The sequence below is a fragment of the Myotis lucifugus genome, unplaced genomic scaffold, assembly GCF_000147115.1.
Source record: "Myotis lucifugus unplaced genomic scaffold, Myoluc2.0 scaffold_105, whole genome shotgun sequence".
Taxonomy (NCBI): Eukaryota; Metazoa; Chordata; class Mammalia; order Chiroptera; family Vespertilionidae; genus Myotis; species Myotis lucifugus.
In genome coordinates, this window is record NW_005871153.1 from 2,364,190 (window position 1) to 2,392,180 (window position 27,991).

At 45.3% G+C, this 27,991-nt stretch overlaps 1 protein-coding gene across 1 annotated transcript in view; it reads right to left on the minus strand.

The window, feature by feature from the left end:
- Positions 1-27,991, minus strand: part of LOC102442254 (kalirin RhoGEF kinase) — a 279,390-nt gene that overhangs the window by 60,488 nt on the left and 190,911 nt on the right. Inside the window, exons 17-25 of the mRNA XM_023757300.1 lie at positions 25,293-25,484; positions 21,868-22,017; positions 19,452-19,566; positions 16,012-16,127; positions 15,470-15,592; positions 9,712-9,894; positions 8,095-8,213; positions 4,719-4,785; positions 4,039-4,148 (exon numbers count right to left, since the gene is read on the minus strand). Of these exons, the coding sequence (XP_023613068.1) occupies positions 4,039-4,148; positions 4,719-4,785; positions 8,095-8,213; positions 9,712-9,894; positions 15,470-15,592; positions 16,012-16,127; positions 19,452-19,566; positions 21,868-22,017; positions 25,293-25,484 (1,175 nt within the window). The remainder of the gene's footprint in view (positions 1-4,038; positions 4,149-4,718; positions 4,786-8,094; positions 8,214-9,711; positions 9,895-15,469; positions 15,593-16,011; positions 16,128-19,451; positions 19,567-21,867; positions 22,018-25,292; positions 25,485-27,991) is intronic.

A 27,991-nucleotide genomic window follows, 5' to 3' on the forward strand; every position in this document is an offset into this window, starting at 1 on the left:
CTCTTCTGGGTCTCAGTGCCTGTATCTGCACTTGGAGATGGCTGTGCCTGACAGTGAAGGAGACCCTGTGAGCCTGACGGCAGAGTTTTATAAAGATGTTCTTGCTCATACTCACACCCTGTCTCCAAATAACTGAAAAGGAAAAAGTAAAGTTCACACTTAACTGAAGGGGATGAATATTTTTAACAAACAACTGTCCTCACCAAAGATGAAATTCTAATAATCAAGGCAAACCAAATAAATAATTTTCCTAAATCACAAGTTGTAGGTTATTCAAAGTGGGGAGACTGCATTAACACACCCACACCTGTTTGGAGATCTATTTATGGAATATACTATGGTATCTGAGTGCTCCTGGAATGCTTAGCAGTCCACAATAGAACTCGGTCTAGTCCTTGCTTAGGTAAGTTTCATGACCTTTATATTCAGTTCTATAGAAAAGAGATGGAGGGCGAAAGACTGGAGGGTAAAAACAAGATATCATTCCATTTGAACCTCCAATTTGTGTTAAAACCACTACTTGTACGTATTAAATTCTACATATTGAATTGTTCTTCTGTATAGAAATTTTGGTACTTGTGAATTTCTCCATTCAGTACCTATATAGATGAAGGTCCCTGAGAATTACACACACACACACACACACACACACACACCCCTAATCTTGGTGGTAATTTTTCAAAGTGACACCATTTAAAAGGATCAATACCATATCACCCCTGGTCTAGGTACTAATTTCCTAGTGACTCAGCTAATTGGCTTATCCAGGCAGTGTCAGTCACAATCCTTCTGCCCCCCCCCCATCTCCCTCCCTTCCTCTCTCCCTTTCTGAAGCATAGGCGGACAACCTGAGCTATGCACTAGAAATGAGAGGAGTATGTTCTCTGTTAGATAGCACTTAATTGTAACTTTGGAAAGATGCAAAAAAGAAGCCTTGGAAATTCTCAGGTTAAAAAGTGACCATTTCAGAAAATGATTCCTGAAGAGCAAACAGGTACCTGGACCATTGCATGGCCCTCCCATTAAAAAGCTCCCAGGAAGCTCCTTCATACAGATATTCAATCACTTTGCTGGTCTAGAAGGTTCTGGTAGTGATGGGGGGAAATCATAACTAAGGGTTTTCTCTGTTGTGAGACTCTCACAAACAAAAGACTGAATTGTGACTGGAATGACATTAGCCATAAGTCTGCAAACTAAAGTTCTATTGTTTTTCCATCGTCCAGCCACCCATCCAACAACTATCCAAGTTTCCTGGGTGCCAGGGCCTGGGTTGTGCAGTGGAAGACATGATCTCTATGGAGTTCACAGCTCCTGCATTTTCAAAGTTGGGTTAATTGCCATTTTATCTCTTATTTATTAGAGATTGTAGACGTGCTATGTTTTCTCCATCATTCAAAATGTGTATGGTGTAAGTAAAAATCATACATGATGAATAAAGCCTCAGCCCTCCAAATCCTGTAGGAAATTAATACACAGCTTGATTTCTTTAGACATTCCTTTAAATTGTGGATAATTGAAAACATTTTTAAATGAGTTTCCTTGTTGTTTCATGCAGGATATACTAATGATTAAGGGTTATGACTAATATCAATTATATGCTATCCAGTGAGACCATGGCTGAGCTAGGCTCTGTGATGGGATATAGAATCATTTGCATCAATGCTGAAGAGCCAGTGATCCCTCTAATTCTGTGGGTTCTTTTGATTATTTTATTGCAATGTGTCTTCTTTCCTGTCAGGTTTCACTTTATGCTGCTGGTATTGCACTACCTGCTCAAGTTCTTGATTCTTGTTTGGTGCTTCTAAATTGCTTGAGCTTCAGAACAATCTAAGAGTAAAGCGGCTTTTAGAGAGGATACAAAGGTGACTCTGAAAAGTTAGGGCTTTATCTTGTGATAGCTCTTTCGGTTGCTCAGAGGCTGGCTTTTAATTCCTTCTTGTTTCTTTGTAATATCAGAAATAGGTAACATTTGTTTGGTAGCTGTGTTCTTGACAACTGAATTTATTCCTCTATGGTACGCAGCATTCTGATTGGCTTAACGTGACTGTTCTTTAAGGGTGTCTTAGAATTTACTTTGTCACTGGTAGGGAGGCTTTCAGCTGTTTAAACAACCACCAAACTGGTTCCCATGGCTTAGTAGAGTGACATCATGAAATCAGACAAGGGCATGGCTGTGCTAGATATTTTGTTATACCTGATCGATTTGAAATAAGTATCCTTTCCCTTTATTCACTGATTTGGCAAAAGCAGGGCTCACAGGAAGTGCATGCTGTGATCTCCAAATTTCTATCCTTTATTCTTAGTCAAGTTGGTAAGACTATGAGGAAGGGAGACTTGTTAACTAAATCCCAGAGATCATCAATCAGAAAAGTAAAGTCACATGACTTACTGCTTACCAGTCCCACGTCTTCTCAGGTGTCCTGGAGGAGACAGGGTAATGCTGAGCTGGGCTCAGAGGTCGGAATTTGGAATCAATGGTCAAATATGGCTTTACTGGGGTCTTATTTAATAGGCACGCGGAGAGACTATTTCTATGTCTGAAGATGTCCAAACAAACCGCAAGGAGAGTGTTAACATTTGTGATAAAAAAAGACTGGGAACCTTTATTTAAGTTCTCCAGAAAGTCCGATGGTTTTTCCCTGTAGAGCTTACTGTTTACATAATCTGACAAGGTTAACCCGTCAAGGGCGCTACATCTTGTATGTTCTCTTGATACGGATGCCATTTGATAACATAACAGGGGATTAATCATCAGGAGTGGACAAGAGAGGAGTGATCTCCACCCTGTATTAGACCTTTTAGAAATCAGGGTCCTTTTGCAGCCAACACTTGCCCCCGACTCATTCTTAGCAAAGGGCCATACTGAGGTATCCTTTTCTAGAGCTGGGCTGATCAATATGGTGGCCACCTGCCATCTAAATTTATCAAATGAAATAAAAATTCAGTTCTCAGGAGTACTCATCACGCTCCAGTGTCCATAGCCACACGTGTGTCAGGGCTACTGCACTGAACAGCCCAGACACGGCATTTCCATCCCTGCAGGAAGCCCCGCTGGGCCGTGCTGCCTAGAGTCCTGCCTCGGGGCTGTGCCGGTGCACGGGCCTCCTCAGGAACTCTGGGAGCTGTGGTTCTGTCTCCAGCATGACTGCTTATCCCAGTACAAGCCCTATGGCTTGACCTCAGGACTTACAACACTGCACCTCCATCTCTCACCCCTTCTTTGAAACGGGGTCCTGAGCGAGCTCCAGGACTTTATACCATCAAACTCCTTGTGTCTTGAGATTCCCTATTGGCATTTTGGAAACTGAGTTATTTCCATTACGTAGGTTACATAACTAGTTACCAATGTTCTTGCTGATCTTCTGTTAATGATGGAACATGTGGTTTAGTATGTTGTGGAAACGATACTTAAATCCAGTCGGGAGCTGGACAAAATGAGTCATGACATTTTAGGGCCCTATGGTTCTACTTATTTCAACAAAACAGAGAGGAACAAATGATGTTCTCCCCTATAGGATGTCAAGAACTGTGTTCCATTAGGTATTTTTATTATCTATCTACCTACCTACCTATCTTTTCTCTGTTGTTTTGGATGAGATGATGGGATAGTTGGGAGAAAATATTTAGTTGAACGTGAACTTCAGTGGAATTTGAAATCTAAGGCCCACAAGGCAGAACGGTTAGTTAGCCTCAGATGAATTCTAATGTCAGGATCCTCCACAGTTTCAATGAGGAAAGGCTACTTTTATTTCCTCAAAGCCTGGTTATCATTCTGACTGAGTACAAAGATGCTGCCAGTTAGGCCTCTAAGGAGAACATTGCTGAGTACTTTTCTCCACTAGGAATTTTGGACAATTGTGGAGAAATATGAGTGAGAGAGAGAGAAGTCTGACAGTGTGTAACTGACTTAGAAAATTTAACAGGTAACAATTTACCAGGCGAGATTTCCCAAGCAGTCCTGATCCTCTTGTTGGGAAGCCCTATCGTTGGGCATCTATGGCCTTAAGTGTGCTCCGCGGAAACCCTCCACCAACCTACTTGTTATGAAAATCGTAGATCTCCTGGATGTTGCCAAAGATGATGTGCTCTTTATTCAGGATCCCAGGGGGGATCTCCTCCACGCCACTGGTCATTTCCCACAGGTAGGTCTGTAAGACAGCAACAGTTCATCACCGGCAAGAACTGCCACATGAAATACAGATGAAATAAACAGGCCTTCACGCTGTGATGTGAGACTCAGATGGCAATGCATGCAGAGTGGAAACAGTGGAAACGGTAAATAAGCAGGACGGAAAGGAAGAAAACCGGAGGTCCATTATCCTGAGCTGTTGCTAGGGAAACACACCATGACCTTCGTCAAGAGCACAGACTCCACGCTATTCTTGTTTATTAAACCTGTGCATGTCCGAGTGTTTGTTGAGGGGAGGATGCAGAATTTCAGACTCGAGTTCATTGACTGTGTCATGGTTTTTATCTTGAACTCAAGGGTCTTATAAGCTTTTCTGCTGGGTCTAGCTCAAGTCTGAGAAAAGTTTGTTTTCAAAAGCAGTTGAACCTGCCGTGCAATTACTATGCCTCGGGTAGAAGGATTTCCTGGGCTGGCGTGTCTTTTGTGAAGTTCCGGGAGAAGACAAAGAGCTCTCTCCCCTCAAGGACCTGCCGCTGTTGAGGCTGGCAGTTTCCTTATACAGCTGTGGGCTGACGACTGCAGTACTCACCTCTAAGCACTCGTGTAAGTCCCTTACATAAGCCTTCTCTGTCTGGAGCAGCTCGGCCATAATGAATCTAGAAGGGAACACATGGGCGTTTAGTTGGTTAGAGAGATAATACCTCCCTTCCTGCAAGTGTCACTTCCCCACCCCAGCATTCATGACATGACTGAGCGTCCTATTTTTCTACTTTACCAAAATACACCTCTTCCTTTCTGCAGAACTCCTTGGCTCTGAGCATTATCTGAGTCCCTCTCACTCTGCTCATTTACTCTGTATCTCTTTGGAAGGTTTGTGCTCAGCCACATCCGCATTTTCTCTCCCTTTCCCATCCCAGTTCTTCCATTTAGTGATTCTGTGCTGACATGTATGTGTGTGCAATTGCACGTGTATTTGCATGTGTGCACAAGCATGTGGCACACTTCATATGCATTCTAACCAATTACATAGCTTCAAGTTCAGCTTCCTAAATTTTCCTTAGAGCCCCCAGATGATGATATCTGTTTAGTGGAGTTGTTGACTTACACCAGAGCAACTCACAGTACTGTAAGTTAAACCAGGTTTATAAGCTAAAAATAAACAAATGCTAGGACACCACCACTGAGACTGGGGGAGAGGGGAGGGTAAGGAAACTTTTATCTGTAAAGAGCCAGGTATATTTGTGGGCCATTCAGGCTCTGCTACAACCACTCACTTTGCTGCTGTAGTGTAAAAGGAGTCAGAGACAGTATATAAAAAACAACAACAGTAAGTGTGGCTGTGTCCCAATAAAACTTTATGGACACAAAAGAATTTCATTTAATTTTTACACCACTAATATTCTTCTTTTCATATTTTTTAATCATTTAAAAACTAGAAGCTCAGTGCACGGATTCATGCACACTGAAAGAAAATTAATTAGAAGGTGGCCAGCGGGGTGGGACTGGACGAGATGGGCCGGACACACCCTGGAGCCAACCTCCTGTGGTCCCTGCCTGACTGGCCGCACTGGGGCGGCAATGCTCGAAGGGCATTTGCGGTGTGAGTTGGGTCCCTCATGCAGGTGGGGTCCCTCAGCCTGGCCTGCAGAGATCGGGCTGAAAACGGTAGTCCGACATCCCCTGAGGGGTCCTGGAGTGCGAGAGGGCACTCTGCAAAGTTGCTGTCACTCAGCAGCTCCTGCATTGAGCATCTGCCCCCTGGTGGTCAGTGTGCATCATAGCTACCGGCCGGTCAGCCGGTCGGCTGGTCGCTTAGCCTTTTATATACATAGATAAAAAAGAGTCTTCAGCTTACAGACTATATAAAATAGGTGGTTATAAACCAATGCCACCCAATACATTTAATTTTTTTAAAGCAGGTTTTGGGTCACATTTGGCCTGTGGGCCACAGTTTGCTGACCTCTGGCCTGGATTATCCCATGTACTTCACACTACTTACAATGGGGCTCATTTGCATCACAGGCTGATGTGCACAAAGCGCAGTGTGTGATCACAAGCACAGCACGTGTGGACGATGTTAGGGGACTGCTCTTCAGCCTCCCACAAAGAGCAGCTGGTGCTGCGGGTCTACAGGGAGAGGGCGCCCTTCCGCCTCGGGCCCTGATGACAGTGTGGGTGGGCAGCTGGTAGGCGTAGGCTGCACTGGGCTTCACTGCAGGGTACCCACCTAACTTCCTTCTTTCACAAGTTTTTATTAGAAATGGTGCTTCCCAGCTGGCAGGTGATACATAATAATATATAATTTAGCACCGAGTATGTATTCATGCTTATTTTAGATTTTTAATGTTAGTTTTTCCTAGGAGTAATTCCAAGTGTCCCATCCCAGGAAAATTTTGAGAACGATTATCCCCAACATGTCCCCTGTTCAAAATTTCACAAGAAATATTAAAATGAGCAGCATCTTTCCCTGGACCTTTGTTATGGTGGGATTTTCCTTAAAGCAATACATTGTACCAGTAGTGGCCTTTCTATTAATATTAAAGTCCTGATTTCATACATTCCTCTTTGCTGGAGTTAATTAGTCACTCTTACTATTCTTACTCTATTGGTAAAGTGGACAGTGCATGAGGTTTGAAGTCAAACGGGAATTGAATTATGACTGTCATTTACTAGAGGGAGCACTTGCTTCTCTAAGCCTCAGACTCCTTACTTATAAAACAGGCGATCATACAGGATTGCTGCAAGGATTAAACAGGGTTGTGGAAGCAAAGTTTCTAGTACATTGTAGGTGCTTAGTAAACAAGGAGAGAAATAAGTCAGAAGGAATATAATTTGACATGCTTGGGAAAGTTGTCTTTGATTTTACTGCATTGGGTTTCTGGCCTTCTCGTTCCTCCTTCCTTTTTCTCCACCTGCTTCCTGCAGTTTTGTGTCTTTTCATAATTTAGCTCTTCTACCCTCTACCCCATTTTGTTTTACTTTCAATGCATCCTTTGCCACCCTCTGGCTATTTGGTGCTCCAGAGGGAGCCCAGCAGTAATATTTGGCCATGTGTGGTCTCATTCTCCTTCCTGTTATGGGTTGAAGTGTGTCCCCCTCAAATTTCATATGTTAAAATACCAACTCTCAGTACCTCAAAATGTGACCTTATTTAGAAATAGTCATTGCAGATGTAATTAGTTAAGATGAGGTTAATAATGGAATAGGGTGGGCCCCTATTCCAAAGTGACTGGTGTCTTTAAAAAATGGGGAAATCTGGACACATGCATATATTCAGGGAGAACACCATGTGAACATCATGTATGTCCATTCCAACCTCTGCAGGTGGTCTACAAGGCCAGTAAATATGCCTGGAACAGAGCCTTCCCTCTTAGCCCTTAGAAGGAATCAACCCTGTCAACACCCTGATTTCAGACTTCTAGCCTCCAGAACTGTGAGACAATACATTTATATTGTTTAAAGCACCCAATTTGTCATACTTTGGTACAGCAGCCCAGACAAACTAAAACATTCCCCAGATGAAACTCAAGCTCTGACTTCGCTTTAGTGTCTTCAGCTCCAAGGGACCTGTGGTCCTACTTCATTTTTATAAATCAACTACCTATGGCTTTTTAATCTTTGGAAACACTATTTTTCCCCAGCATTACCCAAAAGGAATCTGTCAAAATAGTCTTCACAAAGCCCTTGAAAGACCTCTGGATATATGTAGCTGTGCAAGACCAAAATAAAGAGCAGAATCATCAGGCAATGCTTTGTGAGGTGGACATGATCCACTGTCTCCACTAGCCAATGCCCTGTAGTTCTTGGTTAGCGTGACATATGGGTGGAAGCATCATGTATGTCCATTCCAACCTCTGCAGGTGGTCATGAGGATACATGGAGCTGTCCAAAGGGACAGGTGACGGTGAAAGCCAAGCACAGTCACGAGGAGCCTGTTGTTGGGTGGAAGCTCCCCCCAAACATACTCTTTCTTCCGGGCAGACTTCCGCTTCTCTTCATTGACTTCGTGGTTGGCGTCCCGCAGCTTGACTTCACGATCCGAAAGGCTCGCTGGGATGATGTCCAGCTCCAGGTCCTTGTTATCCTGCACAGAGAGAGCACAGAGGTCACCTCGGAGATGCTTTGGGAAAGCAACTAAGCAGGGCTGGGGAGGATGGTAGAGGTGAAAAACAGAGAGAGAGATAATGGAGAAGGATGAGGAGAGCGGGAATCCCACAAATTGTCACCCACAAGCACTCTTCTTCATGTGGTCATTTTTTTTCAAGTAAGAAAAATATCAAATGTTGAGGTCAAATGTTCAGCACTAATGTCCACAGCAAGAAAAAAACAATGAATACATTCGATAATTAGTGTCATATTTCTCTAGGGACTTTGGTCCTGATTAAATCTAAACACACACACAAAATGAGTCCAAGATTGATTACTATACATATAAATGTATGTGAAGCAGAAACACATAAAGACATAAGAAAACTTTCATTTGTCGAGGGAAAATAATAAAAGCAAATATTTTTATTTAAACAAGCAACTTCCCTTGGAAACAGAAAACAATTACTGATTTTTCTAATTGCCCCTCCCTGCTTATTTCAACCAATGTTTGGTATTTATACAGAATGGAAACTTCTAGAAAAAAAATCTCACAGGTTAGACATTAATTCTCCCAATTTTAGTGATCTGACCTCTTTACTCTCTAGTCTGCTCTGCTTCAGAGCATGAGCCTATTTAAAGATTTAAGAATTAGCCCTAGCCAGTTAGGCTCAGTGGGTAGAGCATTGGCCTGTGGACCAAAGGGTCCCAGGTTCAATTCTGGTCAAGGGCACATATTTGGTTGCAGGCTCCTCCCCGGCCCAGGACCTAGTCAGAGCTTATGCAGAAGGCAACCAATCGATGTGTTTTTCTCACATCAATGTTTCTCTCTGTCTTTCCCTCTCTCTTTCAATCTCCCTAAAAAAACCCAAACAAACAAACAAAAAAACAACAAAGGAAAAATATCCTCAGGTGAGTATTAACAAAAAGTAAATAAATAAAGATTTAAGAATTAGAAATCCTAGGACTGAACTGCCAGCCTGTGTGTAGTTCTTAACTCCCAGGTCACTGACCCCTATGATGAAGAAGAGATTAAAAGTCAGTCTTCCCTTGCTTCATGGCAGATAGGATCTCCTTTCAGTTGAAATGTCAAATGGCCTTTGCACAAACTACACCCCTTATTCTTGAAAGAGCACTATTGTACATACTGGGGACTCTAATCATTTGCTGATTAACGTAATTGGGTAGAAGATGGTAGTCCTCAAAGTCAACAGTAAACTCTACACACAGAAAAACTCTGTTCTGTAGCCACAGGCCCCAACCCCAGCCAGCCAATTTTGCAATATATATAGTACTAATCATGAGAGGCTAGAGGCCAATGGCTGGATGGCTCAGTAAGATCCCTCCCCGCAAGGGGAAACCACACCAGGCAAGTGCTGAAGGGGTCGGCGCTCAGAGAGGCGGCTCTGGAAACCTGCTTCCTTCCATGGCAATGGCAGCAGTCGCGCTGAGGGAGATGGGAAAGGAGGCGTCCCAGCTGGGCAGCCCACACCTACCTCTGTGTTGACGCCCAGGGCTTTCTCCAGGGAGTACTGGTACTTCCCCATCCGCAGGGAGAAGTCTCTGTAGTGCTTGTCCACCGTGGTCACCCACTTCCTGATCTCTGTGGCATGGATGTGGCCCTTTTCCACAAAGCTGTCGGCCAGCTGAATCAGAAGCTTCACCTTCTCCTTTGTTTGCTGCCCCAAAGGAGGGTTTAAGTTACCAGATGACATAGATTCCCATGGCCCTCACCCCACCTGCTTTTTTCTCCTTTACAGCAGCCACTAATCATGAGAGGCTAGAGGCCAATGGCTGGATGGCTCAGTAAGATCCATCCCCCCATGCGGAAACCACAGACACCTCACGGACAGACTGCCTGGGTTTACACCTCAGCTCTGGCACTGACTAGCTGGGAGGTCTTTAACAAATTACTTAAACCCTCTGTGCCTCAGCTCCTTCATCTGCAAAATGGGAATCATAACATTGTGAGGTTGCTGTGAGCATGACATAGTTGGCGATGCAGAACACTTAGAACAGTGCCTGAAACAGTGCTCACAGCAGGAACTCAGTAAACCTTAGTGATAGTCATTGTAATTATTGATGTAAGAACCTCTTAGATTAATATAGGGCTTTATCAGTTTACAGGGGATGCTAATGCCACATCTGAGACTCCCTGGGAGGTAGGTGGAGAGAGGAAGTGCAAGACTCTTTGAAGCAACAGAAGGAAATGAAAACACTGAGGCTGAGAGGCTCAGGGCTTGTCCAAGTTCCTACCGCCTGTGAGTGACACAGCCTGTGTGCCGCTGCCCCACAGTCGCTAGTCCTCCCCTTCACTGTACTGGCCTGAAGTGGGCTTTCTAAGCGCCAGGGAAGGGAGCACATGCCAGGATCTAAAGAAATCCAAGCAGCAGATTAAAGGGTAAACACCGTCCCTTTCACCACCAGGCTCTGTCTCCAGTTTCCACAGAGGAAGAGAGGAAAGCATCAATGAAGCTGGAATCCATTACAGGGCTGAGGAAGGTGGAGCTCTGATGTGTATTTGTTAACTTCATTTCTAGCAAGTGTTTGCTCAGCACCAATTCTGTCTACACTACTGTGCAGAGGGCTGTAGGGGGGAGTCCAGGGGGTTAAACACAAGAAGGAAAAAGATGCTCATTTCCCCGAAACAGTCTCTATCTCTCGAGGGGACAAGATTTTCCCAGAGAGTAGTTACATGACTCAGGGCATCATGTAATTGAATGTCAAAACAAGAAGTATGTATAGTTACACAGCAGGAATTTTAAACCAGGAAAAACAGCAACAGTGGGCTGGCATGGGCAGAAAAGGTCTCAGACGTGGGACTTCTTGCCGCGTAAGACATAGAAATGAAAGGGATGTTCAACAAGTAAACACTTGCTCATCTTTTATCTTGTACTTGGGTTTTGAAACTCTAAAATCGATCAGGGAAGCCTAGCAGATTTTAAAGGAAAGGAAACAATATTTAAATAATACTCTGAGAAGTACAATGATCTTTTGGACGGGAGGGCAGTAGGCCCAAGGTTTGGGTCATGCTCCAATCTAGATAACTGAGGGAGAGAGGCAGAAAATCGCTGGGGGAAGAGCAGACAAGATAGAGGAGCCTAAGTCGCCCTCCCCTGCCTTTCCAGGCTCATCACAGCCCCTCCCAGGTCACCGACCCTCCCAAGAAGTGCCTAAGAGGCTGGCAGGGAGGACTTGGCCTGCCAGCAGCTTGCTCAGCACATCTGAGCCTCTCTGGCCTCAGGGACAGTGGGCTGCACCCAGGACTGGGAGACCCGGAGCCAGGAGAGCTTTGGTGTGAAGGAAAGAAAGTGGGTATGAGGCCAGGAGAAGCAGCTCCTTAGCCATGGACAGGCTAAGAATAGCAGCACTGGGAATGGGGTAAGAAAAGATACCTGGTATCCTAAGGACTACCACCTCATTGCATTTAGGATCCCCCGCAACCCCCTGAAAACAATTTACTTAAAACAGAGATTAATTTTTACAACTATAATCAAGAAATCTGCCTTTGTGTAAAGTTCGGGAAATACATATTTATTCTCTGCTCTTGGTCAGGAGACGTCAGCATGAGATGGGGTTTTATAGAAAGCTGGTGGCAGCAGCCCTACTAGGGGAAACTTTATCCTGAAACATCAAAACTGTGATTCAGAGTCAGCAAAAAGAAAGACTTGTGACCAAAAGTATTCCAGGGATGTGTGGAATCTGGGAGAGGAAATAATGGACAATAAAATGAGCAGTATTGACAAACCTTCCCCCCACGTGACCTCACCTACACCTGTGACGGTCTCTACCCTCTCCATGGCCCCTCACCTGCAACGAGTCCAACCTCACATGCCGCCCCCTCCCCCCCCCCCCCCGCTGCTGTGATGAGTGGCTCCTACTTCTCCCTGCTTTTAACCCAAAAGCCCTTTTGTGTGCGTGCGCGCATGCACACACACACACACACACACACACACACACACACACACACAGAGTCTGAGCAGGTGATGCCCTTCCCAAGGTTCCCCCAGCAGCACATATATGCCTCTACTTCAGCATGTGTCACACTGAATCATGTATATGTTTCCTTCATTAGTCCACGAACTCCTAAAAGTGCTGTATCTTATTCACTCATCTCCAATGTCTAGAAAATAGTAGGCATAGCATAAATGTTGAATAAATGAATGAGCAAATGACTAAGTCTTGTGTTTAGAGGAGTGTAAAGCCAGAGCAGTAAGATTGAGGGTGTATATTGAGAAGAATTAGATGATAAATTTGGCCCATGAAATGGATAACTGAGAGCAGTCTGAAATGATTTCTTATACATGGGTGACTCTAGTGCAACCTGCCATATGCCTGGCCACAGCATGAGGTCAGAGGTTATAACTTGCCCCGCAAGGGCAGCCCATCAATATGCAGCGAGTTACTTCTGATCTGTCCTGTCCTAAGAGCTCTGTCTACACGGGGACAGTGGCAATATTCTGGGTCAATGGAGGCGGTTTCTCTGGGAGTGTGAAGTGCAGAGGCAGGGGACTGGGTAGGTAGCTGCAGAGTAGAATGAAAATGCAGACAGCAGAGAGGAGAAAGGAAGGGAAGCTGAATGTGGCGATATATCCCTGATGCCCTGAGATGAGATGACCAGATAGTGTGGCTGCTGGAACTGACTCAGTCTCGGGTGACATTTCAGCTTTCATCTCCAGAAGTGAGACTAGGCCATGTTTCTTGTTTTTCCCATATGGTGGAGTCAGTCAGCATTTTCTGGGCTCCTGGAGGTCCAGCAACATAGTTTCTATCTCATAATGTGACCAGTTTGAAACTCAGATCTTGCCACCAAGAGAGAGTAACTCATATGGACTGGTACAGTGAGGATCAGGCTGCAGAGGTTCTCGAATGTTAGGTTCAGAAGTACCTACATGATCTTGTGGACAAAAAGAAACCTTTGGGGGAATATAATTCATTTGGGCCCAGAAATTTGGAACTGACATCTCACTTATATTGGGCTTGATATGTCCTCTAATGTATGTTCTGTCATTTCCTTTTTGAATTCTATGTTATCTACTCAAAAAGCAGGTAAATAAAGGAAAGACAGTTCTTTTCTTCTTCTCTTTCTTTCTTTCCTTTCTTTTCCTTTCTTGCTTCCTTTGACCATCGTCCCCCAATCAGTGAGCCTTATACTGAATACAGTATTTCAAAAGCCCTTTTTGTGTCTTTAGCACGTTTCATAAATCTTTAAGATTTAGCCTTTTTGGTATTTTTCTTATAATTTCAGTATAATCTACCAATTTGCCTTTCATTGTCAACATTATTTTTATTGATTGATTGATACATTTTTTGTTGATAAGAAACTATTGAGCTCCCTGTGTGGGTAAACAGTTCTCTTGAGCTATATCTTCATATTCATTTCATAGAGGAGAGTGTGTCATTAAATACAAACAACTAAACCTTTCAAAAATATTCACTCGTGAGCAATATTTATTTCTCTTTGTAGTCTCAGAAACAGAATTATGCCCATCTTTTCTCTGAATGGTTTTGATTCCATTTTTCTCATTCTAAGTGCCTGTCTGACATGCCCAGTGTTCCCTTTCCTAACAATCTGAATTCCAACACGTAATTTAGTTCTGCCAAGACTCCTGTAATTTTCCTTATCTCTTCATTCTCTTTTGTTAATAAGAATGAAATCCAGTTTATCTCATAGCTTCTTTTACTTTCAGAGATGAAATTGCCAGTTTAAAAAGTTAAGCATAAAAGTAAATAAATAAATACCCCCCAAAAATAGAAAGTTAAGCAGAGAGTCACCCTATGACCTAGTCATTCCACTCCCAGTTATATGCCTATGAGAACTGAAAACACATGTTCACACCAAAACTCGTACACAAACGTTCCCAGCAGTATTATTCATAGTAGCCCCAAAGTGTAAACAACCCAAATATCTATCAACTGATGAATGCCCAAAGCAGGAAACCCGAGTAACAATGTGAGCAGAAAAGAGGAGAAAGAGGTGAAGGAAGAATGGATTAAATTGACTAAATGCTTCTCTGCATTTGCACTTCAGTTACGCACAGATTCTGATCCTCGGACGTTCTGCGATCCATCCCATGTACTGCTGCAACCCATCCTACATGAGTAGGAACCAGGGGAGCTAATGCTGTCTGGCTTGTTAACAGTTCATTACTGACACTGTTTGGAGCGGGGCAGATAGATGCAAAGTGGGTAATTCCAAAGCCATGTTCATTTGGATTTGAAAAGGGTACTGTGCGCCTGCCACCTCCCTAGTGCTGCTTGTTCTCGCTGGTATTGAAATAAGTCTCTTACCTGAACTGACAGCTTTTCCCATTGGCTGAAAAGGGGAGGACTCAGCAAGTGGGTGGCCACTTCTGAAATGTCAGCTCAGGAAGGAGACTAAGGGCCGAATTATGCCACAGCAAACTAGAGGAACATTCGCCGTTGTGTCAGAGGGATCTGTGGGTAGGATGGGCCTCCATATATCCCCCTTGACTCCCACAAAATCAGCTCTCACCCTTGGAAGAGCATCTGCCGTGTGTGGGAGTGATGCCCAGAAAGGTTCGCAGGGCAGGGAGCCCAGAGTGAGGGACAGGAGGCTACAAGGAGGGAACTCAGACAAATCAGTTTTCATTCAAACCCAAGGGTCCTCAGATCAAATCCTGGCTGTGAAAACAGATGAAAATGAGATTTCCTCCTATTGTACATTCCCTGCCTCGGTGTGAATGGGAGTGTGAGGGGTGTGGTATGTGCACTAGTGCAGGATTGGGTCCCCAGAGACTCCAGTCTGGCTCATTTTCAGGTCTGCGGCCAGACAGAAGTACAGTTGACCCTTGAACAACATGAGTTTAAACAGGCAATAAATTCACCCATAGCCATTGGCCCTTCCCATAAGGTGGATTTTCCAAGCCATTCAAGTGTCAAGAACATGTGGCTAGGTGCAATGCTCACACATGCAATGTGCATTTCACAGGAATACATCCCTTTGCCTTATTTGGCCTGAAAGAACACAGCAGAGCCCAGAACCTGGGGCATGAAGAGGGGTACAAGGAAGGCCCTGGCACAGCAGCTAACTTCTGCATACAGACGCTCTATCCAGCAGCTGCCATTCTTTGGGTATTTGGGTTTCAAATGACATAATCCTACTGATGCTTCCCCCCTTGCCACTGTGGCGAAGCATTTTTGTGCAAGAGTCTGCTCTCCCTTTCGCCACGTGAAATTGGCCAGACTGGGAAGTGCTGGGTCGATGTGGGGAAGGCCCAGGGTGCTTCCTACCTTGGCAGGCCCCCTGAATTCCCCATATTCCTTCAGCAGTTCCTGAGTCTCCTCTGGGGTCTCTCCGGTGGAGGTATGCGTTGAGAGGTAAAATTCACCTGTTTCTTGGATCCAGTCCAGCGCCTGTGGGAGGAAACAACCCACCCAGTCCCCCAAAAGCCAGGGGTCAGTAGGAAAACATGCCATGCTACCGTGAAGGCTGTGGTCTGGGACAGCGTGATGGACCCAGGAAATTCCGACATGATTCAAGCAGTACACAGCTTGAAAGCTGATTTATGAATGAGCCCTCCCCTGGTAGACTTGGAACGTCCCCCTGACAAAGAGAGTCCCTCGTCCATTAGACTGACCCAGTATCATCGTGAATTAGGGGTGATCTTCCTCCAGAACCTCCTCCCCACGCCTGGTACCAAACTCAGCCTTTCCCTTTCCTCTTCTCATCCCGGCCTCCCACTGCCCTTTCCTGGACGTCCCAGGAGCTGGTCCTCTTGGCCTCTGTGTAGTGCCTGGAGCAGGGGCAAAGCCGGGGAATGCCCTGGACATACCTGCTTGGCACTGCGCTCAAACACCACGTATTGCTGGCACTGGTCTAACCGCCGCTTCTTCAAGGTCCAGAAGTGCAGGACGCGGTTCTCCCTCTGCAGGAGCTCGCTCAGGATGGCTGCAGCGGGGAGACCGCGCCGGTCACGGGGAGGCCCTGACAACTCTGATTGGCCGCTTCCCCCCTACATCCCAAGTGCCAGATACTGTGACCTTCAAGCCTCCCCACAGGACCAATCCGGGCATCAGAAGCAAAGGAACAAAAGCATGGTCCAGAGAGGATTTCCCAGAGGGAGGGGGGGCTGGGGTGAGAGCCTGTTGATGAGGTTCCTCAACTAATGAGGGAAGAGTATGTCCTGAGGGTGACCTGAAAGTGACCCTGATTCTTTCACACCAAGGCTAGTCCTTGATGGTAAGAGACCGTAGGAAGTGTCAGTCCCTAAGTAACAGCTAATTCATGGAGCCTACATGAGTGAATGGACTTGACAGAACCCCAGCTGTTCTAGGCTGGGGGAGAGGGAGCCGTGGCTCAGGGCTGGTGGCACCGCATGGCTAACCTGAGGCATGGGCCACACCCCTGCCCTGCACATGAGCCGTGCACACAGCACGTGAACAGCAGAGCCTCAACTCTAAAACTTCTAAATAACCACAAAGGGAAGCCATGTGGGAACCATGTCCACATGGAATCATACCTCTAGGACCAAACTTCCACGTCGTTTTGGATTCCATCATGAGAAACGCTGAGAGCCGGTCTCATGTTACCTCTAGCGATGTTCAGCGTGGGGATGTGAACAAGGCATACAGCACCACAGAGGGCTGGGAAGGTGTTTGTCCAAGTCATTTCCCAGCCTGCTCTGTTGTTTCAGGGGCAGCTGGCTACCTGGATAGATTTCCTAAGTGTTTAATAGTATGTCCTATGCTTGAAGCAATCAAATTTATTTTGCATTTTGTCTGCCTCCTGCTTGCTGCTAACTATATTAGATGCCAATAAAATACACAATAGGACTACTTAGAAAAATTAATGTTTATTAAGCCCTCACTGTATTTTCACGGTACCTCATGATGCAGGAGCTCCCTCAGGATGGCTGCATCTCCATTCTATGATGAAGAACCTGAGGTTCAGAGAGTGTAGGTGACACCCAGGGTCATGCAGATGGAAAGGGTGGAGCTATTTACTTCAGACCCTGAGTGCTTAGCCACCTGGTCTCCAGGGCTCCTGGGGCTGCCCAGCACACGTCACTGTGCTCTGCAAAGGGCACGACCCAAGTCGCAGAGCTCAGATTCAAAGGCTTCTGCTGGTTTTGTGTACTTTGAATGCTCCCTGGAAGTCTGGTCTTCTAAGGACAGAATCTGTCCCTCCTCCCTTAGGCTGAGAGCTTTCAATGGCCCCTCTCCCCTTATCTATACCTATCATGTAACTTTTTAGTTTCTCCCCGAAGAGACAATGTGTATTTTCTCACCCCGACCTCAGGCTCGGCCATGTGGCTTGCTTTGGCAAATGGGTTGTTAAGATACCACACAGCAGGGGCTTGAAATGTGCTGTGCACTGTCCCTGCCTCTCCTCTCTGCCATCGACACCATAAGAAGTGCTCCTGGGTAACTGCTGCCCCTCCCCCAAGGCCCCAGAATTAACACACAGAGCAGCCAGAACCTGACCTGCAGGGAAGGAGCCGCACCAGCCACACTTGCAGCTCAAGCAGGACTGCCCGACCGAGCCCAGCCAAGACAGCTGACCCCAGCCAACATGCAGCCACCTGAGCAGTCGATGCCCACAACTGTGTACCACCGAATTGTTACGTAGCAATAACTGCTCCTGCACAAAAACTTAAGTGGCACTGCTTTGGGTGCAGGCAGCCCGTGGAAGGGAAACGGATACAGGGGTGAATGTAGTCCCTGCTTGGCCAGAAGCTTCAATTGGCCGATGAGTGACAATCTCTGTTTTCTTCAGTCCTTCTGTCTCCTAGTCAGAGCTTTCTTTGCTCATGGCAGCCCACTCTATGGCAGCTGACAGAAACAACCCAGATCAGGCAAAACCCCCGGAGGGTTTCAGGACTCATTTTAGCCCTTTCTTAAAGGCTTTCCTGTGGGCAATAAGCGGCCCTCACCCCCACAAAGTTGCAGCGACCCGGTTCTCTCTGGGTGCCTGTCACTCTCAGCACCGAGGCACAGGGGAGTGTCTGCGTTCAGCAGGTCTCCCCCAGCTGCCACCTGCATTTGGAAGTCTGAACATCCACTCTGCACTGTGCAGGAAGGGGAGGGTGACATCACGCCAGCCACCCGCAGGGCTGCTCCACCACAAACGGTAGCACACCTGGAAAAGGAACCCGCTCGCCTCTTCTCTGCAGAGGACTTTGATTCCTAAAATTAATTCTCCCCATTGGCCTCTGATCTCCTCGCCTCTGAGCTCTCTGAGCAGGGACAGGGGCTCTTCCTAGAGCAGATCAGCCTCTCCCCTGGCAACTTTGCAGTCTCCAACCTGCCCGCTCCCTCACTCCAGGTCAATTTTGGTCCATTCCCTAGCCTCAGTCTCCAGGGTTGTATTTCTCTGCTATGTCAAGACAACATTTGTTAAATTCTATACCTACTTAAAGGCAAATTTCTATTTGGTCAAGAATAAGCAATTCTATCGATGATAATTGAAGCTTAATGTGGTCAGCGAATAGCTAGTTTTTAAAGGTTACTGACTTTTTCATACAATTCTAAATGTTATAAATTCAGAGAGATGTTAAGGATTATCTAGACCAGCATTTCTCTAAATTCCATGTGCACACCAATCACCTGGCTGGGGTGGGATGGGGAGCTCTTGCTAGAATCCAGGTTGCCTCACTAGATCCAGGTGGGGCCTGAGATTCCGTGTCAGCTCCTACAGCTCCCACCTGACGCTGATGCTGCTGGTCCGGGACCACGTTTTAAAGAAGGAAACTGGAGTTTTAAAAGCTTCAGCAATGAAGCCGGGATTAGAACTTGTCTCACTCCCAGGCTGCAAGATACCCAGCCTTGCACTGTTCGATATGTTAGCCACAGGCGGCTACTTACATTTCAGCTGATTAATATTCAACAGAAGTAAAAATTCAGTTCCTAGTGCCTGCACTAGGCACATTGTAAGCGCCCCACAGCCATATGCAACGTGTGGCTTCTAGATTGGGCAGTACAGATACAGGCCATTTTTGTTATTTCAGAAAATTCTATTAGATAGAGCTGCTCTAGCCTCTAAGATAAATAAATGAAAAAGCTTTGGTGAAAGTGTATCATGGTTTTTCCATTCTAAATCTTGATGCCTGTTTAACACATTCCCCATGAATCATCACAGTCCATGCCATCCCACATCTAACTTTTTCTTATCCAAGGAGAAAACCCAGGAAATCTGAGGTTGCATGAAGACCAAGGGCACAGCCTCTGGTCCGTGCTGCTGAGGTGGCCGGTGGCCGGCAGGTGTCACACTGACCTTTCACTTGCTGCTCGGGTCCCCGAGTGTGGCTGGCGGCACTGGGCATGCTGACGTTGTTCCTGTGGATGTACTTGAGAAACACCTCCGCATTCCGCCGTGCCAGGGTGCAGGCCTGAGGGAGACAAGTGAGAAGCGCCCGCACGTAAGTCCTGGTCCAGCAGGTGCGTGGGACCCAAGACCCCGGAGAAGGGCTTGTGAAGCTAGGGGCGAGCAGAGCCCTGCAGCCACTCTGGCTCATGGACACCCCAGTCCCAGTGAGAGAGGCCCACCCTCTCATGGAGTAAAGAACTGCTTCCCGCGCCCCTCCCCTCTCCACCCCAGATAAAAGTCAGAAATCAGCCATCCCCGGCCGAGTGTAAGTTGAGTCAGTATTACTTTCCCTCTCAACCTCGTTTTCCTCTGCCCCCAGAAGGCCTCGTACATGAGCACTGGTGTAAGTCACTTTAACATTAGTTGAATTTAGACTTGAGAAAGCAAATTTGGGAAACAAACCTATTGACCATACATCTCAAGTCTAAATGGATATTACCCATTGATTTGTCCATCAAATCAACCCTCACCTCAGTAACACTAATAAACTTCTCTACCTAAAGGAATAAGAGCTGTTATACTGGCCATGTAAGACCCACACTAGCAGGGGTGGCAGAGAGGACAGGTGTGTCCCAGGCTGTTGTACCCACAGAGGAAACTGAGGCCCTGAAAGGGCAGGAGTCATGAAGCAAGTCAAGGCTAGACTCTAGGTTCACTGACAGTGTTTCTAGTTTCTCTCAAGACCAGAGATGTTCTGAATTTCTTTAAAAAGCAGTGGTTTTTTTTTCCTGATTGTAGAAATAATACATGGTAGTCCACTAATTTTTAATCCAGTTTTCGGAAATGACAAAACTATACAATTTAAAAATCTTCGTACAGTTAGCATCTTATTCTACAAATTATATAGTAGAAAACAGTCTATGCTGCATTAGCAACAATGGCTTCTAAGAGCTCTGGTCAAAGACTGCTGGTGGGTCCGTCCAGAGGCCACGAATTTAGCAGCTGGAGGGTGGTCCAAAGCTAAGAAATCCCAAATAACCAACTAATGCACACAGATGGAGAGCTCCATGTCCCGTCCACTGGGCACACACTTCCCACAACAGCAGGGACTTCCTCAACTACAGGTGTAGGCACGTCGGAAAACATCTAACCAGAACAGGGATTTTTTTCCTTCTTAAAAAGAAGCACTTAATTTTATGAAGAACTATCTTTATATCTCTATTTAAAATTTTTCATATGCTCTACTTAAGTTGTTTTGTTTTAAATTGTGTTTTATAACAGGGAAGACTTTTAAAGTCATCTTAAGCCCTGTATAGAAGAATTTCTACTGAATCTCATTAGTAAGAGCTGATATCTAGGGGTTCTGATTGAATGCAGGTGCAGACACCAACTAGATGGGAGGAGGGACAGGGGAATAACAAAGAATAAAAATAAAACTCAAAGAGGTGTTCCAGTAGAGAAAATTCCTAATAATAAAAAAGGGCAGTTAATTACAGAGTTGTAGAAAATCAGTGGCAATATATCAGGGTATAAAAATTCTCTTTTGTACTTTCAGAAACCTGAGAGGAAGCAGAACATGAAAGCAAGACATCTGAGAGTAAATGGAGCCTTGAGATAAGTTTTAGCACAGAAGACCCGTCGGAGAGAAGATCAAAGGCCGGAGGGAAGAGGGCTGGGAGGACCCCCACACTGAGAGCCTGTTCAGAGCAGCCGGGGCTTCTCCCTGGGAAGCTAGAGCTCTATTAGGAACAAAGGAACAAAATGAGGTATTCCTCTCTTCATGCAGCAGACTACACAGTGATCAATAATTGATAACTTTTAAATTGATAAATAAATAAGATGTCTACATTTATTTCTTTTAATTCTTGCCCTAAATATTGTATTATCCATTTACAAAAGATTTACATTGCAATATTGTTTATATCATTATTTATATTTTAGTATTGTTTTATATCTAGGTTTACATATTTCAATTAAGAATATTTTAATAAACCAAACATAACTGAGGGAAAGTATTTTTCTCAATTAACATCAATGGGATTTCAGGATATCTGAACCCGGCACCAGCAGTAATAGCATATCCTAACTGCCTAATTATACAAAAAGTACTGAGAGAAAAAAGAAATATTTGAAGTGTGACCTTTCAAGTTAACCAGCCAATATCTTCTCTACAACTACTCCCTTTCAGATATGAAGCTAGAAAAAACAGGGGTATGGAAAGCCCTTGTGAAGCAGTGTTTGTGAGAGTGGGGGTGGGACAGAAAGAGAGAGAGAGAGAAGGAGGAAGAGGAGGAGGAGGGACAGGGGGAGAAAGGGAGAGAGAGAGATGGTAGATAGAAAAAGAGTCTAAAGTCCCAGACCTTGGATGACAAAGTACACTGACCTTAAGAAAGGCCTCCTTTTGTTCCAGATGTTTACTGATGAGTGGAATGACGTGGTCGATCTCTGCTGCTGGCCCCAGTTTATCTCGTCCACCACACCAGTCCTCATCTCTCCGGTATTCCTGTTCTAAGCTCTCCAGGACACTACAGACCTAATGAATCATGGGGGGAAAAAAGACTCAGTAAATTAATCAGTTGGGAAGTATTTTGTGAGGACCTTTAACAGAGAGAATGCTGCACAGATGCACACTTTTTTATTCGAAGTTCAGTTTGTAGACTGAGGGCATGCAGTGCCCCTGGGGATCTGAGGGAAGTCCAGGAGGCAGGGAGACCCAGCATCTAGACCAGGGGTGGGCAAACTTTTTGACTCGAGGGCCACAATGGGTTCTTAAACTGGACCGGAGGGCCGGAACAAAAGCATGGATGGAGTGTTTGTGTGAACTAATATAAATTCAAAGTAAACATCATTACATAAAAGGGTACGGTCTTTTTTTTTTTTTTTTTTTTTTTATGCAGTGCCCCTGGGGATCTGAGGGAAGTCCAGGAGGCAGAGAGACCCAGTGTCTGGACGTTGGGAGACAGTCCAAGACTGAGATGTGGATTTTGAAATCATCTTCTGATAATCAATGGCTAAAGACAGATTAGTACTTTTTGAGGATTTAAAAAATACATATTATATTGCTATAACTTTACGATAACTCTGTGAATTAGGTAGTACAGAAAATGAGGTTTTGGGGAGATACTCAGGGTGCCCAACCATCTGAAATTGCCCTGCAGGAAGTAGTTTCAAGCAGAGGTAAAGAAGGAAGTTGCCTGTATATTGTGTCTTATGGGCCATAAATGAATGCTATCTTTCCCCTCCCCATGGAAAAATATCCCAGCAAAAATGTCTCAAGATACTACCATATGGCAATGACATCTCCATCTTCTATTACAAAATGTATATTTCCTTCAGAGGGATACAAATTTGGGTTAATCTCAAAGAAAGTTAAGGAGCTTCCTCAGTTCGGAAAGTGCCGAGAGGCCATGCTATTAAGTACCTTATAAATGAATAAAAGAACAAAAGCTTCGAATGGAGCTTGGAGGGAAAGTTAGGAGACCAGGCAGCCGAGTGTCAGGGCCTAGGGAAGGATGTGGGAAATAGAACTCATGCTCCTGGGCTTCCCTTCAGCAGGCTTGGATCGCTTGCTTGGCTTTGGCAGGCGCGAACAGCTATTATCCTTGGCCTCCTCGGACTGAGAAAGTCATCCCTTCTGATGAAGAGTGTGGCGCTGGATGGGACATGTACTGAGTTATGAACTGAGCTGAAAGATGTCCCAGGCAGGACACCCTCGTAGCCAACAGGCTTCCCAGGCGTGAGAGACCTGTCGCTGAACTCGAGCTGGCTCCCCCAGCACCACCCATCTCTGCCTTGGCAAGGCAGGAACACGTTCAGGATGCTCACACCTTGAGAGAAAACATTATATGTTCAAAAACTCTAAGAAAAAAGAGTACTTGACACCTGTCCTGTGATAGTATTGGACTTAAAACCCATCAGTTTGAAAGCTGAAAAGATTATAAAGCATAAATCCTTTAGTTTAATAGGCAGAGAAACAGATTTCTTGAGATAAAGTGACCTTTAGCAACATTAGTTCAGGGTCAAATTTCCTGATTCTTAATCTAGTGCTCTGACCTCTTTAGTACCTTGATACGTTTCAAATTAAAATTTGTGTATGATAGTAGAGAAGGATTAGCCTCATTTTATATGAATATTCAGTTGTCCAGATTCATCTGTTTAAGACCAAAGGACTTGTATGCATGCATATGAGTAAAACCAATCGACACAGACATTCCAAGACTGAGATGGGGGGTGAGGGCTTGTGCTTGGGGTGGGGGTGGCAGGGGAGAGGTCAATGGCGGAGGGGAGGGGAAGGAGACTCATGTAATACTTTAAACAATAAAAATTTTAAAAAGACTGTTTATTACATTAATTCTTTGTCAAAAATTAACTGACTGTACAGATGTGGGTCTACTCCTGGAACCTCTATTCTGTTCATGGAGTCTATCCTTACACCCAGCACCATTCTGCTTGATCACTGCAGCTTTAGGGCAAGTCTCACAATCAGCTGGTGTAACTCCTTCAACTTTGCTCTTCCTTTTCAAAGTTGTTATGGCTACTCTAGGTTCTTTGCATTTCCATGTAAATCTTAGAATCAGCATGCCAATTTTTTATAAAAATGCTTGCTGGGATCTGATTGGGACTATGTTGAATTTATAGATCAACCGGGGAAGCTCTTTATCGCCTTTGCTGCTCCCAATTCTGAAGGCATCATCTCTCTGAAGCAACAGAAGGCAGGACTGAGACCGAAACACTGGCTGCAGGGCCCTCTCACAGACAGGCTGCCTTTGCTCCTCGACACTTCCCCATGGCCACCCAGAAGAGAACGTTTCTCCGATCTATTTCTCCTAGGGAGCACTTGGAATGAGGGAAAGTATTTTACATGGAATAAAATTACTTCTGTTTGAAACCTCTATTTCATAGAAAGAATTCCCTAACAGCACCCAAATCATTTAAAAATCCTCTTAGCTCTTGTGTATATTGCTGAACAGATGTAATGGTAATAGGTCTGCATCTTTATGACCCTGCCTTTTCTCCCACAGGGACACCATCCTGCCAGTAGGCTCATAGTTCTCAATGACAGGGAGCCTTGTTTCCCCCATTAGACTGGGAGCCCTGTGAGTAACAGAACTGTATGTTTTTCAAGCAGTGCATAGTGCCTGATTGTGGTAAATGAGATCATGTTCAGCAAATTGTCCTTTCCCAACTTCCATGGGAGGTACATACTTCTCTGCGTTATTGATGTTGGCTTGGCCACATAACTTGTTTTGGCCAAAAGGATGTTAGAGCATGTGACATAAGCAGAGACTTGAAGGGCACTTTCACAGATTTTGGGCTCTTGCACTTCTGCCTTTCGCCCTAAATGTGTCCCAAGTAGCTGCTGGTCAAGGAGGATAAGAGACATGGGAACATATCTAGTCCCAGTCTGCAGCTTGGAGCCAGCTGCACCAAGCTCAGCCAAGACCAGTTGAGCTCCAGATACTTATGCAAAAGAAATGAATGCTTATTGTTTTATACCACTGAGTTTTGGGGTGATTTGTTACACAGCATTATTGTGGCAATAGCTGACTAATATTCCACTCCAATCTAGCATTTCTATTTCAACAGCTAGATCCAAGGAGTCTGAGAAATTTATAGAAGCAAATCATATGGTCCACTTCTCTAATGGAAAGCATTATAAGAAAGCCACAAATCATTTTCCTCTTCTCAAAGGTTAGTACTGAGAGGACTGGCTTCTTGCTGTGGTAGGTACTGCAGATTGGCAGTGTGAGGCAGAAAACAGTCCTCTGCCACTCTCAGCCTCACACATCCCCCAGCCCTTTCCCTCACCTGCTCAGAGGTTTTGTAAAAGGCCACAGAGGCATTGACCAGTTTCAGCCGGTCTTCCATCTTCAGCATGAGCTGCTGCCAGTGGAGGGCCACCTTCTCCGCACATTCCCGAATGGCATCTGCGTCGTAGTGGCCGGCCTGTAGCAGCGCCTCAGCTTTCTGCTGCACCTGCAGGGCGCTCTGGTGCGTCTTCTGCAAGGAAGTGGCATGAAAGAGGGACTGGGCACAAGGGGAGGAGAGAAAGGTCCGTGGGAACGACCCAGGCGTGGTATGGGAGGGGGTGGAGTGAGGCGTGAGTGGAAAGATGCAGAGAAGTTAAAGAGCTTTAAATGACTGATTCAAACATTTTGTCACAATGACAATTACATCATTGTTCAAAGCATATTTTAAAAACAGAAAATCATACATTTTCATTAACTAATTGCTCAGGTCCCTAACTCCTGTCCCCACTCCTTTCTCTTCTACTTGCATCACTCTGGGTCTTAAAGACATTTCAGTGTCTGAAGCAGAGAAACAACACTTGTGTATAAATCTGCTCTCTGATGGGCTCATACGTTAAAGTTCCTTTTCAAATCTAATCACAAAATTGTTCATCATAATGCATCCCATTTTACAGATCAAATAAACACAGCTCAAAAAAATCCCCATGTAACAGAAACCTGAGCCAACATGCAAACATCTTAAACAGTAACGTCAGCTGAAAAGGATTGCAGTAGAAGGAATAAATTTGGCAGATTAATAAAGCAGAAGAGTAGCATCTCACACCATCCCCTAGCAACCTCACCAAGGGAACTGAGCAGTACAGTAGTCAATTCAGCTCCACACATAATCCTCACATTACTGCATTATGTGCGTTTGCCTTTAGGATAATATATATAGTAGAAGGTTTATGTTCTTATTCAGGCTCAATGTGGTTTGCATTCTCTGAGTTTACATGTAACTGTAGGAGGTGGGGAGACCAGGCTGGAGGACTGGGTGGCCTCAATTGCTGGGATGATTTCAACCCGATGGCGCAGTAGGAATTCGGCTTTTGCAATTTTAGGAAAGTGTGGCTCAGCTGGCAGTGAAAATGATCAGCTTGAAGCCCGGTAACTGACTCTGGAATTATTTCTGCCCTTCTTCTCGGGCAGCAGTGCTAGGACAGCCCCTAAGAGCACATCCTTTCTGCACTCCCTGTGAGTGAGGACAACCTCCCTCCTTTTCACCTCCACTCCCCCTTCACCTCATCCCACACAGCAACCCACACAGCGCTATTCATTTTTCTAGCCTATCAACCACCTCCTGGCTTCCCTTCCCTGTCTCTGAAATCTGTACCCAGTGTTAGCTCTGTCAGCACCACCTCCTCTAGCAACCTAGACGCCCTTATTCCCTTGCTTTGCCACCGAGCCAGCCTTCAAGCCTGATGACCACATCAGCACTTGGGTTCCTAATTGCTGAACGCAGCTGGAAAAAGTAAACTAATGGGCTGAAACGACCCGCTATAAATCCCTGGTTTCTTTCTCTGTTTTACTTATTGGCAGCATTTTCTTTTCCTGTCTCCTAAATGTGGAGGTGCCCCAAGGCCCGTCCTCTTTTTTTTTTTTTTACTTCTGCAGAGCTCTTACTCTTTCCTTGATTTCCATTTCTCCTCTTTGTAAAGGACTCCCCAGCCTACATCTCTCACCTCAACACCTGACCCTTATCTTTGTCTTTGGATCTGAGGTGAAGCTGCCTGCCACACCTCTCACCCAGGTCAGCAGCACCGACTCAGTGGATCTATCTGTCGGCTCATGTTAGTTAGTCGCCTACAAAGATGCATTCTCAGTGAAGGAGTGAAAGATCTTCCTAGAGAGAGGAGGACCCCTCACCAATAAATGGGAATGTTTTTACTGTCCTGTCAGAGCCTCCACCTTCCTCCCAGACATCTCCTCGAGTTCCACATCTAAACTAAACTCCTTCTTCCTCTAAAACAGTCCTCCCAGGGCACTTTCCAATTCTCATCACCACCTTGTCTGCTGTTCCTCACCCCGAATCCCAGTCCAGCCCTCACCACCTCCTAACTAGACTGCTGTGCTGGTCACCCACCTAGTCGTCTTGCCTTCCATGTCTACTCCGTTCAACCCATCCCTTACATCGCTGACAGATTCGTGTTTTGTAGTAGGAAGTACTTGGATTAAGTGATTTCTGATGTCCTTTTCAGCTCTAAAACTCAAATTTTATGCTATAAACCTCTCTCCCTTCTTTCAATTCAAAAGTCTTCAGTAGTTCCCTCATTGCTAGGAAATTAAGCCCAAACTTTAGTCCATGTCATTTATTTTTCATTGAATTCAGAGAGGAAGGGAGAGGGAGAGAGAGATAGAAACATCAATGATGAGAGAGAATCATTGATTGGCTGCCTCCTGTACACCCCCTACTGGGGATCAAGCCTGCAACCCATGTGCCTTTGACCGGAATTGAACCTGGGACCCTTCAGTCCACAGGCTGACACTTTATCCACTGAGCCAAACCAGCTAGGGCAGTGGTTGGCAAACTGCGGCTCGGTAAAGCGAGGCTCATGAGCCACATGCGGCTCTTTGGCCCCTTGAGTGTGGCTCTTCCACAAAATACTGACTTCTGACTTCTGCGCATGGGCCACGGATCGCACTGTACATGCGCGCGCGCCCACACGTGGTATTTTGTGGAAGAGCCACACTCAAGGGGCCAAAGAGCCGCATGTGGCT